This window comes from Acinonyx jubatus, chromosome E4 (genome assembly GCF_027475565.1).
Source record: "Acinonyx jubatus isolate Ajub_Pintada_27869175 chromosome E4, VMU_Ajub_asm_v1.0, whole genome shotgun sequence".
NCBI lineage: Eukaryota > Metazoa > Chordata > Mammalia > Carnivora > Felidae > Acinonyx > Acinonyx jubatus.
The window spans coordinates 3812639-3830685 of NC_069395.1; the positions used below are offsets into that span (position 1 = coordinate 3812639).

The 18047-nt window shown below is 43.5% G+C and overlaps 1 protein-coding gene across 2 annotated transcripts; it reads left to right on the forward strand.

Annotated features, from left to right (window-relative positions):
- Nucleotides 1–9658: 9658 nt before the first annotated feature.
- On the forward strand, nt 9659–17845 carry MNDA (myeloid cell nuclear differentiation antigen). 2 transcript variants are annotated; one of them, XM_015085393.3, is made up of 4 exons: nt 9661–9819; nt 13155–13586; nt 15206–15394; nt 17535–17845. In XM_015085393.3, exons 2-4 carry the CDS (start codon nt 13164–13166, stop codon nt 17670–17672), a joined length of 750 nt encoding a protein of 249 aa, XP_014940879.3. In that variant the 5' UTR covers nt 9661–9819; nt 13155–13163; the 3' UTR covers nt 17673–17845. The 2 variants fall into 2 exon arrangements, with proteins under 2 accessions (XP_026904237.1, XP_014940879.3); XM_027048436.2 differs by lacking the exon at nt 13155–13586 and having other exon boundaries at nt 9659–9819.
- Nucleotides 17846–18047: the final 202 nt, after the last annotated feature.

Sequence of the window (18047 nt, forward strand, 5' to 3'; positions counted from 1 at the left end):
CCATTAAATAGTTCTTGCCAATGAGTTGTTGGCGTGGGTCTTTGTTACGCAAAATTTCTGAAGCTTTGAATCTGAGAATTACTTTGCTTTAATTGTGGTAAAATACATGTAACATAAAATGTACCGTCTTAACCATTGCTAACTATACCGTTCAGTAGTGTTAAGAACATTTACATGGTCGTGTGACCAATCTCCAGACCTCTTTTCATCTTGCAAAACTGAAACTCTGTCCCCATCTGACAACATTTTCCCAATTCTCCCTCCCCCAGGCCCTGGCAAACACCAGAAATATGACTTTCGTTCCTCATGAATTTGAATACTCTCGGTACCTCATACAAGTGTAATCATGTAAGTATTTGTCTTTTTGTGACTGTCTTATTTCACTTAGCAAAATGTTCTCAAAGTTTATCCACGCTGCAGCAGGTGTCAGAATTTCCCTCCTTTGATTTTCTTTTTGCTATAAATGAACATATTTATTTATTATTTATTCAATCATTTAGTCATTTATTTTAATTCAAGTATAATTAACATATAGTGCTATATGCGTTTCAGATGTACAATAAAAAACAGACTCTTAAATATAAACAACCAACTAGTGGTTGCCAGAGGGGAGGTCAGGAAGGAAATGGATGAAATGGGTGATAGGGGTTAAGAATGTACTTATTGGGGCGCCTGGGTGGCTCAGTTGGTTAAGCGTCCAATTCTTGATTTCACCCCAGGTCACGATCTCATGGTCATGAGATCAAGCCCCACATTGGGCTCTGTGCTGAGCAAGGAGCTTCCTTAGGATTCCCTCTCTCCCTCTGTGCCTCTCACCTGTGTACGTGCACTCTCTCTCTTTCTTTCTTTCAAAAAAAAATAAATGAAAATTAAGAAATTAAAGCCACAGCGAAAGAATGCACTTATTGTGATGAGAATTCCCTTCCTTTTTAAAGAGAAATAATATTCCATTGTATCATATACCACCTTTTATTTATTCACTCACCCACTAACGACTACTTACATTGCTTCAATGTTTTGGTTGTTGTGAATAAGGCTGCAATACACATGGGTGTGTAGATATTTCTTTGAGGTACGGTTTTCACTTCTTTGTGGGTATATGCCTAGGAGTGGAATTCCCGGATCATAATAATGCTATTTGTAATTTTTTGAGGGTCCTCCATATTGTTTTCACAACCACAGCACCATTTTACATTTCGAACAGCGGCACAACAAGCGTTCTGACTTCTCTACATCCTCACTGATACTTGTTCTTTTCTGTATGAGAATACCCATCTTAGTCGATGTGGTATGGTATCTCGTTTTGTTTTACTTCAGTTTCCACGATGACTATTCTATAATGAGTATGGATTACCATTGAGCATTTTCTCATATGCTTATTGTCCATTTGTATAGCATTTAAAAAAGAAGTCTATTCAAGTTCTTTGCTCATTTTTACATCAGGTTGTTATTCTCTGAGTTGTAAGGGTTTTTTATAGCCTAGATATTAACCCCTTAGCAGATATATATATTTTGCAAATGGCTTCTGTCATTCCAAAGGAAAAGGTTTCCTCCTCACTCTGTAGATTTTGTAGCTTGATGCACAGTTTTTCAATTTGATGTGGTCAGATTTCTGTGTTTATCTTTCCTTGACTGTACGCTGGGTGCCACATTGAGGAAACCATTGCCAAGTCCACTGTCATAAACCTTTTCTCTAATATTTTCTGAGTGTTTTACCATTTTATCCCTTATGTCTACTTCTTTCATACATTTGAGTTAATTTTGGTATATGGCGTAAGTCCGATTTCATTCATTTGCATATGAATATCCTGACTGCCCAACGTCATTTTTACAAGTTTTTTTAAAATGTTTATTACTTATTTTTGAGAGAGACAGAGAGACAGAGTGTGAACAGGGGAGGGGCAGAGAGAGAGGGAGACACAGAATTCAAAGCAGGCTCCAGGCTCCGAGCTGTGAGTACAGATCCCAATGTGGGGCTTGAACCCATGAACCGTAAGATCATGACCTGAGCCAAGGTCAGACGCTTAACGACTGAGCCACCCAGGGGCCCCAGGCCCACCATCATTTTGGGGAAGAAACTAACACCAAAAACTGTCCTTTATCAATCAAAAGGTCTTGGTACCTGGGTCAAAAATCACTTAACCAGCCATTCTGACTGGTGTGAGGTGATATCTCATTGTGGTTTTGATTTGCATTTCTCTGATGGCTGATGATGTTGAGCACCTTTTTATGTGTCTGTTGGCCATCTGGATGTCTCCTTTGGAAAAATGCCTATTTAGGTTCTCTGCCAATTTTTAATCAGATTATTTGCCATTTTAGTGTTGCGCTGTATGAGTTCTTTATATATTTTGTATATTAACCCCTTATTGGATAAATCATTTGCAAATGTCTTCTCCCATTTAGTAGGTTGCTTTTTTGTTTTGTCAGTTATTTCCCTTACTTTGCAGAAGCTTTTTGTTTTGGTGTAGTTCCAAGAGTTCATTGGACTTTTGTTTCCCTTCTCTGAGGAGACATATTCATAAATGTGTTGCTAAGGCCAATGTCCAAGAGACGATTGCCTGCATAATTTTTAGGAGTTTTATGGTTGCACGTCTCACATTTGGGTCTTTAATCCATTTTGAGTTTATTTTTGTGTATGGTATAAGGAAGTGGTCCAGTTTCATTCTTTCTCATGTAGCTGTCCAGTTTTCCCAACGCCATTTGTTGAAGACGGTCTTTTCTCCATTGTATATTCTTACATTCTATGTTATAGACAAAACAAGTGTTGCTGAGGATGTGGAGAAAAAGGAACCCTGTACACTGTTGATGGGAATGTAAATTGGTGCAGCCACTGTGGAAAGCAATATGGGGTTTCCTCAAAAAACTAAAAATAGAAATACAATATAATCCAGTCATTCCACTGCTGAGTATTTACCCAGAGAAAATGAAAACACTAATTCAAAAAGATATGTCAGCATGAGGGCGGTTGACTTGTGCACTGTGAGCCACACAGGATGGGGTACACCGGACCTCACCAATATGGGGGGCTACCTTCTGTGACTTCCAGAGGGCAAGGCCCTAACTGGAGTCAGTCTCAGGTTATGTACGTTAGTCCTACAACAATATAAAACTCAGTGAGTCCTGTGCCCTGGGAAAAGGTTTATTCGGTCCACAAAAATAACCCTTTTCTGCAATGAACCCCCCCCCCACCAAAGGGGAGCATTTGTTTAACTGGTGTCTCTGGAGGAAGCACAATTGGGGGTTTATGCAAAGGTACAAATACTCTCAGGAAGGATCCCTACCCTTAGTGCTATGAAATATTTAGTCCCATCCTCTGATTTACTGGTACATCGCATGATTTATTCTTCAACTGTATTTTCCTATTGTCATATCTCAAATGTGCGGATTCCTGAACCATGTTACCCACGGAGGGACATGTCAAGAGCACAGAGTCACGAATAGAGAATGAAATCTACTCCAAATGATGGGAAATAACACTTAACGAGATGAAATCTCTAAAGTCAGTATTTGAAGCATACCGGGTGACTTCCGTTTCCGGAGAGAGCAGAGTAGCCTCCCCCCACAGGCCGTGCTAGAACGCAATCAGGACGTGACAGTTTCAGGCTTTGAACAATAGGCAGCACAAGGGTAGGATCCCTGCCAGAAAGCAGACTCCGCAGGCAGGTTCCACAGTCGCCCGGGACTCCCCTGGGAGGGTTTCCCGACGGCGCCTAGGGAGCAGGTGTCCGTGCAGAGCCCGGCAGTCGCACTGCCCAGGACGGTAAACATCAGTTTTCACGGCATCTCAATAGCGGGAATGTAGAGAGAAGAGAGCGAATTGGGGGGGGCGGGGCGGCATTCACTGGCTGAGTCCTGGCTCGCACTTGGGGGTGAGACCAGTGAGGCCTCCAGCTGCCGGGGGTCGAGCGCAGGGCAGAAGTGCGAGAGAGCGCAGGGAGCTGGCAAGGTGGAGGCTGCTGAAATAGAGACGCATCTTCCCGACCTGGACAACACCCTGACGGAGCAGGGAGGCTGCACGTTGGGAGTCAATATGGGACAACGAGTGGACTGAGGACAGCTCTAGACGCATCCTAACAAGGCCCAAACCAAGCCTCATGCGGAATCACAAAAAAGAAATGAGTCTGAATTGTGGGGAGGGGTTTCCACTTCCCTCTGGATATAATTGATATATGACATTATTTAATTTAAAATTTTTTTAATGTTTATTTTTGACAGAGAGAGAGAGACAGAGCATGAGTGGGGGGAGGGGCAGAGAGAGAGGGAGACACAGAATCCAATTCAGATTCCAGGCTCTGAGCTGTCAGCACAGAGCCCGCCGCGGGGCTCGAACCCACAAACCGTGAGATCGTGACCTGAGCTGAAGTCGGACGCTTAACCGACTGAGCCACCTAGGTGCCCCAGCATTATGTAATTTTGAAGTGTTTGATACAAGTATTTGATACATGTGTATAGTGGGAATTTATTACGAAAATAAGATTAGTTAACTCCTCCATCACCTCCCATAATTCTGTGTGTGTGTGTGTGTGTGTGTGTGTGTGTGTATGTGTGCGTGTTGATAACATTAAATATTTACTCTCTTAGCGACTCTCAAGTATACAACGCAGTACTGTTAACTACAGTGGCCATGCTGTGCATTAGATCCCGGAACTTATTTGTCTTCGACCGACAAGTTTGTATCCTGTAACAAACACTCACTGGTCAGAAGTTGAAAACCTTGTTCTAAGATGAGGACAGGACCAGGGTGTCCAGTTTTATTCATACAGTCCTGGGACTCCCAGCCAGAGTGAGCGGGCAAGACAAAGAAATAAAAGACATGCAAATCAGAACGAAAGAAGTGAACTTGTCTTTTTTGCAAAGGATATGGTCTTCTATAGAAAAATCCTAAAAACTTCACCAAAAAGTTATTAGAACTAATCAAGGAATTCAGTAAGATCGCAGGTTACAATATTAACACAGAAATTAGTCACATTTCTCTATGCTACCAACAAACTATCTAAATGAGAAATAAAGAAAACCATCCCATCCAAATAGAATCCAATACCAAAATATTTAGGAATAAATGTAATCCAGAAGGTGAAAGACCTGTACATGATTGTGACTTTGGTGAAAGAAATTGAAGACACAGGCCAATGGGAAGATACTCAGTGTTCATGGAGCAGGTGAATCGATAGTTTTAGTGCGTCCATACTACCCAAGGCGATTTATAGATTCCTATCAACATTACAATGGTCTTTTAACACAGATAAAATTTTTGAAACCCTAATTTTTTTAATGGAACCACAAAGACCCCAAATAGCCAAAGTAATCTTGAGTTGGGAGAACAAAGCTGGAGGTATGACACTTCCTGATCAAACTATACTACAACACTGTAGTGACCAAAATAGTATGGAACTGGCATAAGAATAGACACACATATCAATGGGACAGAATCAAGACCCAATAATAAACCCCTGTTAACTAATATTTGGCAAGAGGGGCAAGGGTACCTTGTCTGATTGGAGAAAGGGTAGTCTTTTCAATAAACAGCTGTAGGGTGGGTGATGGGCATTGAGGGGGGCACCTGTTGGGATGAGCACTGGGTGTTGTGTGGAAACCAATTTGACAATAAATTTCATATTTAAAAAAAAGAAAAGAAATCTTTGTCTGCCATAAGGTCACAAAGGGAAAAAAAAGAAAAATAAAGAAAAATAAAACTTCACAAGTAAAAAAAGAAAAAAAAAACCCAGCTGTGGGAAAACTGGATCACCACATGCAGAAGAATGAAACTAGACTCCTATCTTACCCCACTCAAAAAAAAAAAAAAAAAAAAAAGAACTTGAAAAGGAGTATCGACTTCAACAAGAGACCTGAAACCATGAAAATCCAAGATGAAAACACAGAAGAGACCCATAATAATTTTTGATATGACACCAAAGAATATGCGGCAAAAGCAGAAACTCAGTAAGCGGGACTGTCTCCAATGAAAACACAGCAAAAGAAACAATCAACATAATGAAAAAGTAACCTAGGGGATGGGAGGAAATATTTGAAGCCGTATGTCTGATGAGGGATGATATCCAAAATGTATGCAGACTCATACAAGTCAACAGCAATACAAAAACAAAAACCCCGCGATAGACCATCCAATTAAAAAAAAAAAACAGGCAGAGGAACTAACCTGACTGTTTCCAAGCAAGACATACAAATGGCCAACAGGTACATGAAAAGGTGCCCAACATCAGTCATCCTCAGGAAGATGCAAATCAAAACCACAGGGAGATATCACCTCACACCTGTTAGAATGGCCATAATCAACAAACAAGGGGGCCTGGGTGGTTCAGTCCATTAAGCACGTATCTTTTGATTTCAGCTCAGGTCAAGATTGAGATCAAGCCCCACGTCAGGCTTGTCTACACTGACAGTGTGAAGCCCACGTGGGATTCTCCCACTCCCTCCGTCTCCCTCTGTCTGCCCCTTCCCCTACTAGCGTGCTCTCTCTCTCTCTCTCTCTCTCAAAATAAATACAGAGAATTTTCTTAAAAAATGCAAGAGATAACCCAAGAGATAACCAATGCTGGTGAAGATGTGGAAAAGAAGAGAACCCTCATGCACTGTTGGTGGGAATGCAAACAGGTGATCCATTTTGGAAAACAGATTGGAAATTCCTCAAAAAATTAAAAATAGAATTACAGTATGATCCATCAATCCCACTTTTGGGTGTACGTCCGAAAGTATTAACAGGATATCAAAGGGCTATGCTTGTATCTCCATGTGAATGCAGACCCAGTCACAGTACCCAAGATATGAAACAACTTAAGTGTCCATCAAGGGATGCATGGATGAAGAAAACGCGATGTAAATACACAATAGAAGTTTAATCAACCATAAGAAAGAAGGAAATCTTGCTTTTTGCGACATATAAGGGTAACAAATCAACACACATGCCCTAAAGGTACCCAGTGTTATATGTCAATTCTATCTCAACAAGGCTGAAAAACAACATAGGGGCAAGAGAGCACACAGTGCTGGGGCCTGTGCCGATTGCTTAGGTAGAGATGTAAGCTCACTGCCATTGCCATCCAGCTTGACACCAGTAAGACTGAATCCTAGGAAGAAGGCCCAACTACCAGAAAAGGGACTGGTATGAAACACACACTAGCAAAGCCCAAAACGGATCCCTGACTTGACTCAGACTTTGAGTTCTAACGAATCAGAAGGACGAGGGAAACATGGTGAGATTCACGCAAATCCACCTAAATAAAGCCTGAGCCAAACTCTGACGCAATACAGAGAAAGCTGGTTACAGGTGTGGTAAGAAGAGAAGCCCGGGAAAGAGCTTGGCGAACTTTTCCAAAAGGCGTAACAATGTTAGCAACCCATTTAATGGAACCTTCACATTGCAAAATAAAACCTAACAGCACTGATGTGGTCCAAGATAAATTGACAATCACGGATAGGTATTTAAGCCTCCAATGCAATATGTGCTAGAAGAAGAAGAAAAACACCAGGAACATACTGCAAAATGTAGCCCCAAATTCAACCAGTGTGATCTAATTTTCATTTAAAGGACGCCGTAAAAACAACTGAATTCTCCGCATTGTCTCTTCAAGTGTACATGGAATGCTCACCAAAGGAAGTACATGCAGGGACTTAAGTTGGCCTCAGTAAAATTCACATCTGAAAACTTACAGTGTCTTTAATGACCACCGCAATTGGAAGTTAACAATAAGATATCTAGAAAAGGTACAACTTTCTTCAAATGACATAACAAATTTTAAAATAAGCCATTTCTTAATACATGCCAAGGATCACGAGGGGCAATACAACCAGACTCCATAGGACCTAGGGAACAAAGCAAAAGTAGTCCTGACCAGAAAAGAATGTTACTTTAAGTGTTTTCATTTAAAAGAGGAGAGTACTAATATAATTCATATAAATTTATGTCTCCTACCACTAGGAAAAAATGGAGCAAAGCAAACAATAAATGGTATTTAGAAATAACAGCTATAAGAAGAGATCGATACATGAATTGATTTTGTATATTGTAAAATGCAGCTACACAGACAAAAAAGAAGAGTAAACAGCAAACGAACAGTAAAATAAACAAAAACCATACATAACTTTAATACAGGCAAGGGTAGGTTCTTATAGAATATAAATTCAGGTGGCTGACGACTTGGTAAATGGGTGAATCACGTTGGCCCGCTCAGGCTCACACAGTAATAGGGTTTATTCTGGCCCCGAGGAGTAGGAGGTGGTTGGGCTACATCCAGCACATCGTCCCCTCCCATATTCTTCTCTGAGGTACAGCACTTACCCTATACCTTTAACCCAAGATTGAATATGGAATTTTAAGGACCTTCCTGTGATTTCTTGGGGTGGGTGCTCTTGCGTCTGCTCGAGCTCCTCTCCGTAGGAAGCATCTCCTAACAGCGAGACCTACTTAGCACATCAACCTGGTGGTGACTCTTGACTGGGGGTTTTCAGCGATCTTCTAAAATAGTACGTGACACCAGAACTAGAGATGACAGCAGGTCCACAAGCGTTTTGCAGGCTTTTCCCCCATGTTGAATGTTCTCTCCGTTCCCAGGTGGCTCTTATCATTACATTGATGAAGCTTTGCGAATTAGGGAACACTGATCTTTTAGTGGGTGGAGGGCCAGATCGATCGCCTTGTATCTATCTCTGTAATGGCCCCGGTCGCTGATGTTTGACCACTGATTAAGAGTCAGGGAAAAGGCACATTTGTTTTTGGTCGCTTTGGTTCCTCTTCTACGACCCTAAGCGCACACATGCATGTCGGAGCATTGTCCTGACTCCCCGACTAGAGCCTTGGGGACTCCTGCCAGCCCCCACCCTTCATCCCTGCCTCACTCATTGATTGCAGATGTTTTTCAGACACAGACTGCAACTCTCTCCTCCACAAACCTAGTTCCAATTGCCTCAATTGTCTCCATCAGTTTTCTTCTCCCTCCTTTCACGTGCCCTGCTTTTGGGACCCCTTTACATTTCACTGACTCGGCCTTCCTGCACGTCAGATGGTGTGTAATCGCCATACAAGGATGCTGCCTGGTTCCATCTGGTTGACCTCTCAGGGTTACAATTCTCCAAATTGTACCCGCAGTCCTATACAGATCACAACATTGCAGACAACCTTTTTAGTAGGCCCTCCTCTCTTCTAGAATCTTCCTGATCTGCCGGGATTTGATGATTCATTGCAGCAAAGATATGAACCTGTTAGTCACTTAGGTTTATTTGGAAATCATTTCCCTAAGATCTCCTCCCTCCCATCGAGTGCCATGTAAGCAGGAAAACAGGAAGTTGTGGGTGGGTGACTCACTTCTCCTCTTTGATAGTTGAGCCTCACTGAAGGGGCTCCAGGGTCCACTGACCAACAGTAAAGTCCGCTAGGATAAGAAAGTTCTAAGTTGAAACTCCTTTCAGACATTCTTACAAAATAAAATAAAATAAAATAAAAAAGTGATAATTTAGCTCTAACTTTTCATGGTCACTGAAATGTTTAAGAGAAAGCTTCTCTGACTCACATTAGAAAAGACAAAGCTAAAGGCATGGATGGGAGGAGCCTCAGGAAAAGTTTCCTAACACTGGGCGGGCTCCAGGCTTTAGCTCTTCTGTGACGTTTACCAATGGCAGTTTCCCAAGTTATCTTGGAAGGATTCCATTTTTTTTTTTTCAGAGCATTTCAGATTGCAGAATCCTGCAGTTCAGTTTGTGAGAGCTTTGCTGTGATATCTTCCTACTCAAACCAAACCTACATCAATCGCTGTATTTCGGAACAAAATCTCCATAGCTGGACGACTGTGGCGAGTCGTCAGTGAGGTGAGTCTGGCCAGGACTTCTGTGGGGGACATCTGGGCAGCTCGATGATACCACAAGGTACGGGGGAAGGGTGAGTGTCTGAGCCTTGTGTGTAGCGCGCAGGGGAGGGGGGTTGCCATCAGCTGTGTTCTGAAGACTGAAAACCATAGTGGCTCCTTCTAAGCCTTCTCTGCCAGGGGAAGATGCCAGACATCTTTCGTTCCATCTGACTGAGGCCTGAAGGAAGGGAAATACATGTTGACTGTTGTAGATTCTAAAATCCATGCTGCGGGTGTTTCTAACAAAAGTAACTATTCAGAAGATGGCCTTGGCTTTCTTGCCTGGAAGCTTCGCGGCTGCGGTGGGGGCCGGGGTAGAGGAGACAGGACACAGGACAGGGTGGGGAAAAAGTAGTATGCGATGATACTCAACAGAAACCATGTCTGGATATGTTTCACAAAACCTGGGAACACACACACACGCACACACACGCACACACGGAATAGAGCATCGATCGGGTTCACAAGGGCACTCACAGGGGTACAAGGCACCTTAGCACTTTCCTACCTGTCCTAGTCCCCTGCCACTTCTAGGGGCGGGGCTGCATCCGGGTCCCCCAGGACCCCCTCCGAGCCTCCCTCCAAGGCTCAGGCAAATGGGGTAGTGCGGTTTGCAGAAAAGAGGTGGTTGGAGACAAATCTGGAGCCACACTTTGGAATGCTTGTCCTTCTGTAGAGCCTGGTACTCAAACATGTCGTGTGCTTTTGAGAGAAATGTTATGTTTCAAATATTGGTTTCAGAAATTTCTAAATATTACATCAAGCTTTTACTTAAGTTGAACAGTGATGGTCAACTTTTCTAAGTGGTTTTTTTTCTTGCTTTTTTCAGTAGTTGACATAGGGGAGCACCAACGTATAATCATGATTTTGTCCATTTTTCCCTGTGGTTCTCTCAGCTGTTAACACATATATGAATACACAGTGAGAGAGAGGGGAATGTGCTCGTGTCATAACACTATTCATAATAATGAGGATAATATAAACTAATAATAAATAATCTGTACCTATAACTATTAGGCAAATATGTAATTAAACTGTTGCATCTGTCTGGAATTGAAAACTTTTATCATTGGGCAGCAAAGCTCAGTTCAGATTAGTCTTTGACTTAAGGACCATCTAAAGCTACTTGAAAAGAGGTTAGAGTGGAAGAGAGCCAAAGCATAAGAGACTCTTAAAAACTGAGAACAAACTGAGGGTTGATGGGGGGTGGGAGGGAGGAGAGGGTGGGTGATGGGTATTGAGGAGGGCACCTTTTGGGATGAGCACTCGGTATGGAAACCAATTTGACAATAAACTTCATATATTGAAAAACAAATTTAAAAAAATAAAAAAAAATAGTAAAGCTACTTGAACATTGAAATCTTGTCTTTTAATGGGTTTATGACTTTATGTCCATTAGGTGAAATACTCCATTTTGATTAATTCAGAGCACTTTTCTGGAGTGCTTATTCTATGTTGTCTTGCTGTCTTCTTCACCAACAGGTTTTTTTTTTAGTGTTTATTTGCCTTTGAGAGAGAGAGAGAGGGAGGGAGGGAGGGAGAGAGAGAGAGAGAGAGAGAGAGAGAGAGAGAGAGAATGAGTGGGGGAGGGGCAGAGAGAGAGAGAGACACAGAATCGGAAGCAGGCTCCAGGCTCTGAGCTGTCAGCACAGAGCCCAACGCGGGGCTCGAACTCACAGACTGCGAGATCATGGGATCATGACCTGAGCCCAAGTCGGATGCTCAGCGGACTGAGCCCCCCAGGCACCCCTCAACAATAGTTTTAAGTTAATGTCTCTGACTCCTCTTCCCTGGCAAGCAACTCAGTGAACAGATACCATCTCTCCTTCCTCTATTCACCCCACTGTGTTGACCTACTTTCTGTTTTCTTTCTCTTCCGTTGGGGCTTTATTGATTTTTACAACTTTGAAAGACTCAACCGAGGTCTTGTCCTCACTTCCTTTTTAGTCTGCAGCGTGTTTTTATGTTAACCTCCTTTAATCTCTTGGGGAATATTATCTCCAAAAGAGTGCTTGATAGGTATCTTTGTGTTGCTAAATCTTCTGACTGTTCATCATGTTGGTCAATATCAGAGATTCACCTATAGGACATCACATTTAAATGCCATTTTCAGTTTGCTACAAAATTCTTGTCTGAAAATTAGTTTTTCCCTTCAATACCTGTTCACAACCTCGCTCTGAGGCCTTTGGGTTCACATATGTTGTGGAATTCAGAATTTGAGTGACCTAGGAAAGGTTAACAAATGCACACACTATCTATCATGTACTATACTGACGATCTAGGAAGATCTGAGTCCTGTCTCTCAGCTCACATGCAGTCATGTTTATGTAGCAAGACGTATGTGCCCTCACACTAATGTGGATTTTTAAAAAATATATACATAGGCTCCTGAGACCTCACATCAGATATTTTCCTAATAAGTTTTGTCACCTAACTAACACACATGCGCACACATGCACACACACACACACACACACACACACACACACACACCCCTTTTGGATTCCCTTTTTTGGGGGATTTCCAAACCGCAGATATGGAATTTGGGTAGAATGCTGTACAAAGGTCCTGCAGTGTAGTTTTGCTGTTGAGAATCTGGTTCTGCAACTTTGTTAAGTGATCTGTACTTTTTCTCTGGGAATCAAACTTTCCTGGCTGTTTTAGGTATTTTCCGGGGTCTCAACATTACGTCCTGCCTGACACGGGTTTTTCCTTTACTCTCCTTTTTGGCATTCTTTTGGCCAGTCACTCTGAAGATGTTCATGTTACTTTCATTCCAAGAAGTTTATCTCATTATTTCCTCAAATGTTTTCTCCTTTTCACGCTACATGTCACTTTTTTTCTTTTTTACCACTGACAGCAGGCGCACTTTGGCAGTCTGAGCTGTGCCCAGACATGCCTGACATTCATTTTCTATTTGTTCGTTCTGAATCTGCTCCGTCAAAGAAATATTTGAATCTGTCCCTCATTAGCTCAGGCCAATGCTCTTATCATCCACAGTTCTGTGCATGTCTCGGGCTCAGGATCGTGCTTGAATTCGGAAAAGCTCTTCTGTTCAACTGAGGGTGTTTGGACTCTCATCCCAGTCTGCTGCCTTACACTTTTACTACCTAAGCTCTCAGTTCATTAGCCTTTCCTTTCCGTTAGGCGACTCCTTTCGAGCCTGGCCCCAGCTCCAACGATCTTCGAGGGTTGTTGTGGCCCCAGTGTCATAAGCGAAGTGTCACTCACGAGTAAATGACCTGGTATTCCATGCTCAAACTTCTACCTTTGTTCTCCTATTTCTGTCCAACACAGAACCCAGCTATGCAAGCCCCAAATCAGGTGGCTCCTAGGAGGCCTACCCTTCAAAAGGATCCCATAACAGTGGTGGTACTGAAGGCAACAGATCCAGTTGAGTATGAATTCCCAGGGCAGAGGAAAAAAAAAGTGTTTCTTGCTACGGTGGCTACTTCCAATCAAGTTTTCCAAGTGAAGGTTTTAAACATCAAGCTGAAAAAGGAATTCAAGCAAAAGAATGTCATTACCATGTCAGGATACATTCGATACAAAAATGTCCTGGAGATAAACGAAAGGTCGGTTGTGCAGAGAGCTCCTGATGGCCAGAGGATTGAGGTCCCAAACGACCTCTGGATAAGAGCAAAAACCCCTCCCAAGATCAGAGATCTTTGCCAGGAAGATCCGGGTAATCTTCCCACAATCGTGTCTGGATTGTTTCTCCTGCAGAAGGTAATCCCTTCACATTCGTTTTCATGTTCTCCACCCACACCTGAAATTAACTGTTTTTGATCGCCAGGTTCTGTGTGTGCTGACTGATGGATGAGCCCAGTTCTCAGGCCTGTCTCTTGACCACGGGTAGGTGGTCAAGAGAGCCACGTGACAGGAAGTGGGACTAGTGACCCGGTAGTCTTGTACCCAAGATACCTTCACGCAAGTTCTTTGAAAAAGTGTCACCAGAAATCTTGTCATGTCCCCAGTCAGGATTATTTTCAGCCTCTGTTATCAGGGCATGAATCAGTATGCATGTGCTTATCTCTGAGCTCCTCCAAAACTGTATAAATCTATCTTTCTCTTTTTTTAAATCTTTGAATAATCCATCAGCCTCCCAAAGATTCATTCCGGTTGGGACACATAATCAGAGTAATAAATATATCGCCTCATGTCCTCCTGAACATGAATACCTTTACCACGTAGGCAAACGATAGACATGGGCAAGGCTGTCTCCTCTAGCTTATTTATTTAACACGTTATTTAAACAGTTCATTGAAGACTAAGGTTTGACATCGCAAGATATGTTGAAAACACGGCAGTCCAACTCCATTATATCCCCCAAAAGGGGGTGCGTGTGTCAGAGAAGTTTACTTGTACGGCATGTCCAAATTCAGGTTAATAGTCAGTATGATGTGTTCAGGTCTCCCCAGAATTCACAAACTTTCATGAACTCACCTGGCATCTTGTAGGATTGACTGCTTCATACTCTTACACATCTGTCTTCTGGGAGAGCTCCTTAAGTTACCTACATTACCCTCCAACTCTGTCTTTAAGAGAAATGCATTTCTAGAATGGATGAGTTACAACTTAAGGAAGCGAGACTCTGTCGTTTGTGAACTGCAAGATCCAGGTCAGTGGAGATAAGACTTGGAGAAGAGTGAGTTAATGGAGAAGGTTGGAAAAAGAAGTAGTGAGTTACTGGAACCTTACTTGTTCTGTTGGTTCTGTATAATCTACTGAATCAACACTTGCAGTCATGTCCATTCCATTCTGCAGAACGACAGGAGGTAAAGGAGTCCATGAAAGCCCTCGGGTTCCTCTGATTCCAGTGTTTGAAGGAATCAAAGCTTCCCTGGTGGTGAAGCGGTAGGAAATAGGAAGAAAATTCATTGTTCTAGGACTGCCAGATAGAAAATATCTAGAACAAGAAAGGGGAAACTATCAAAGCAAGATCATAAGCCGAAAGTTCTTGGAGAAGACCTTGCCGAAGCCGTATGTGTATCTGTTCCTTTAATTGCTTTTTTAGGTCTTGTATTCACTGTGTCCCCGGGGTCTTCCTTCAAATATCAACGTTACGATGTCTTCAGAAACAGGATGTTGGGGGCGGCTGGGTGGCTCAGTCGGTTAAGCATCCGACTTCGGCTCAGGTCACCACCTCACGGTTCGTGAGATCGAGTCCCGCGTCAGGCACTGTGCTGACGGCTCAGAGCCCGGAGCCTGCTTCGGATTCTGTGTCTCCCTCTCTCTCTGATCCTCCCTTGCTCGTGCTCTGTCTCTGTCTCTGTCTCTCTCAAAAATAAATAATAAAACATTGAACAAAGCCGAAAGAGAAACGGGATGTTCAATTTCTGTTACAGAAAAAAGATAACAAGAAGACAACAGTCTATGTAATACAAGACGATACAGGAACCATGGAGGTCGTGGGGAGTGAAATATGCTACGGCATCAAGTGTGCGGAAGGAGACACAGTTCGACTCTTCTGCTTTTATCTGAAGAAAATTAAGGAGAAGCTAAAACTGACAAGTGGAAAGTACAGCTTCATGGAGGTGAGACCTTGGTAGAACAACATTCGTTTGCCCAGGAGGCAAATCGTTTGGCCTGGGTTTTGAGAGCACCAGACTCCTGTCTTCTTACACACGGGGTGCAGCCGGTGGGAGGAGAACAGAACCATACCTGGCACTCATGTCTAAGTGGAGGAGTTTCAAGAGGCTCTGAGGAAATGACATTCACACAGATTTCAAAAGGATACGATACTTACGTGAAACAAGCAAACACTGGGCGAAATTAGGAAGGCGGGAAAGAAAGGAATTTCTCGTGGTGGCTGAGAGCAAGGCCCTGGATAGGACAGTCGTGCTTTGAGTCCTGGTTCCAGCACTCACCGCTTGCCTGATGTTGGCAATCTGTCCTGATCGGTCATCTGAAATGCTCAAAGTCTCTGCCTTACGCGGTGAACGGAGACCCTGCCTGGTTCAGTGAAAACGTGCATATACGTTATCTCAGTGCCTGGCAGAAAAGGGAGATCGCACTGTAGTCGGCAGTATTTTTCTTAGCAAAGAGGACGCTGGAAAGCGCTCTCGGCAGAGGAAGTGATTCAGGCATTTCCTCAAGAGTGTGAGAGACAACACGACTTGTGTACCAGCGAAAAATACAGCAGGTGTCAACACAGTGGGAAGAGGAGGCCAGAAAGGTACACGGAGGAGTCAGCCGAGCAGGTAGTATAGCGTTGTTTCAGAAACCAGTGGAAAAATCCCTGTGACGATAGGTGACAACTTGAAAAATTATTGGGGGAGCAGAACAATGCTTGATCTCTTTGAGATTTTAGCAAAGCATATTGTAGCGACTACCTGGACAGATGCATTAGGGAGAGAGGCGAGGTTCAGGGACAAGGATACAGAAGCAGAAACGGCGATATTTGTCAGGTAGAGATCTTTCTTAAAGTCATGGGTGTAACGACGCTGCTTGTGAGACATCTCAAGGTGATAACATGTATATTGATATAATAAGAAAACTTTTTAAAAACATTTTTTTAATGTTTATTCTTGAGAGAGAGAGACAGAGCATGAGCGGGGGAGAGGCAGAGAGAGAGAGAGAGAGAGAGAGAGGACACAGAATCCAAAGCAGGCTCAAGGCTCTGAGCTATCAGCACAGAACCTGATGCGGGGCTCAGGCCCACGAACTGTGAGATCGTGACCTGAGCCGAAGTCGGACGCTTAACCGACTGAGCCACCCAGGCGGCCCAATAAGAAAACTCTGAGTGCTTCTTGTGTGCTGGGAACTGAAACAGGGATGCAGACACCGTCATTATTCCCATTTCATTGACAGACATGCTGATGATCATCATCAGAGAAAGGTAGGCCCTTGCCCTAATTGGCACTGCCTGTCTATGGTCGACCCGCCATTCCTATACTGGCCCCAGTGCTTGGGTTCCAGAGTCAGATTCGCGGGCACGCTCACTGAAAAGCCCAGACACATAAGGGTGAAGCGTTGAGAAGAACTGATTCTTGGGGGTGAAATACTTCACACATGAGAAGGAAAACAAGTGAGCACAGGGGTCAAGGGGAAAACAGAAAGTGTGTCTAATAAGCGTCACAGAGAAGTGTAAGGAGAAAGAGGGTCAACAGAACTCACACCAGACACTAAGGACCCATGGAGCCCCAAGACCTTGAATCACTAACTGTATCTTAGAGACAAAGGTACCACACTGTGGTACAGTGCACATCCTGACCCATATGACACCACACTCTTTCCCATGCACATAGGAACATACACACATACTCACAAAGTCCATGTAGGAATTGTGGATGCGCTCATCAACGTTCCTCTCCTCTAGAGCAACTGCACAGAGAAACATACTTACCCGCGGAAGCTTCCCGTCACTTCTGTGCTCCCTGAGGACTCGGCACTCAGCACTGCAAGCACCAGCTCCACCCTTTCTTTCCTGGTTCCTCCTCCCCACCCCGGTGGACACTCAGGCGGGGCACCAGGAAAGATTCGGGCGCCAGGGCATGAAGAGAGAGAAGATGCGCTGGGGGAGATGGGAAACAGAGAATGAGCAGCCTCTGAGACAGGACAGGGGATGCTAGGGAGCAGGAGACAATGGCTGCAGGGGGCTGGGGGTAGGCCACACAGGAGACCCTCTTGTAGACCCTTCGGGTCTCATCGTGTCTTTCTTATCTCTCCTTGAAGGTCGTCAAGAGGAACGGACACAAACAGCAACCACGCAGTGTGACTTTCAAGCTGGACATTGCAGTGAACAACTCTCCTCTGAATCCATCAAGTGGCGTTAATTGTATTGTCAAAGTGGAGAATATCAATGAAGAATAGTCTCGGTGGAAAGTGGTCCAGCACATTAAGAGCTCCTTCTATCCGCATGATAGATTTCATTACTTCCTTCAAAAAAGCGTTAGATTAACATGTTTTTATGCACTTACCAAACAGATTAGATTTCGCGTCTAACACATTTGTAGGACAAAAAAAATAATAAAATTTGCTTTTTCAAAAGGCATCTTCTGCCAAAGTGCCAGATGTGGTCTCTTTCATCCAGGAGTGAGCTGCACGGGGGCAGTTGACTTGTACACTGTGAGCCACACAGGATGGGGTACACCGGACCTCACCAATATGGGGGGCTACCTTCTGTGACTTCCAGAGGGCAAGGCCCTAACTGGAGTCAGTCTCAGGTTATGTATGTTAGTCCTACAA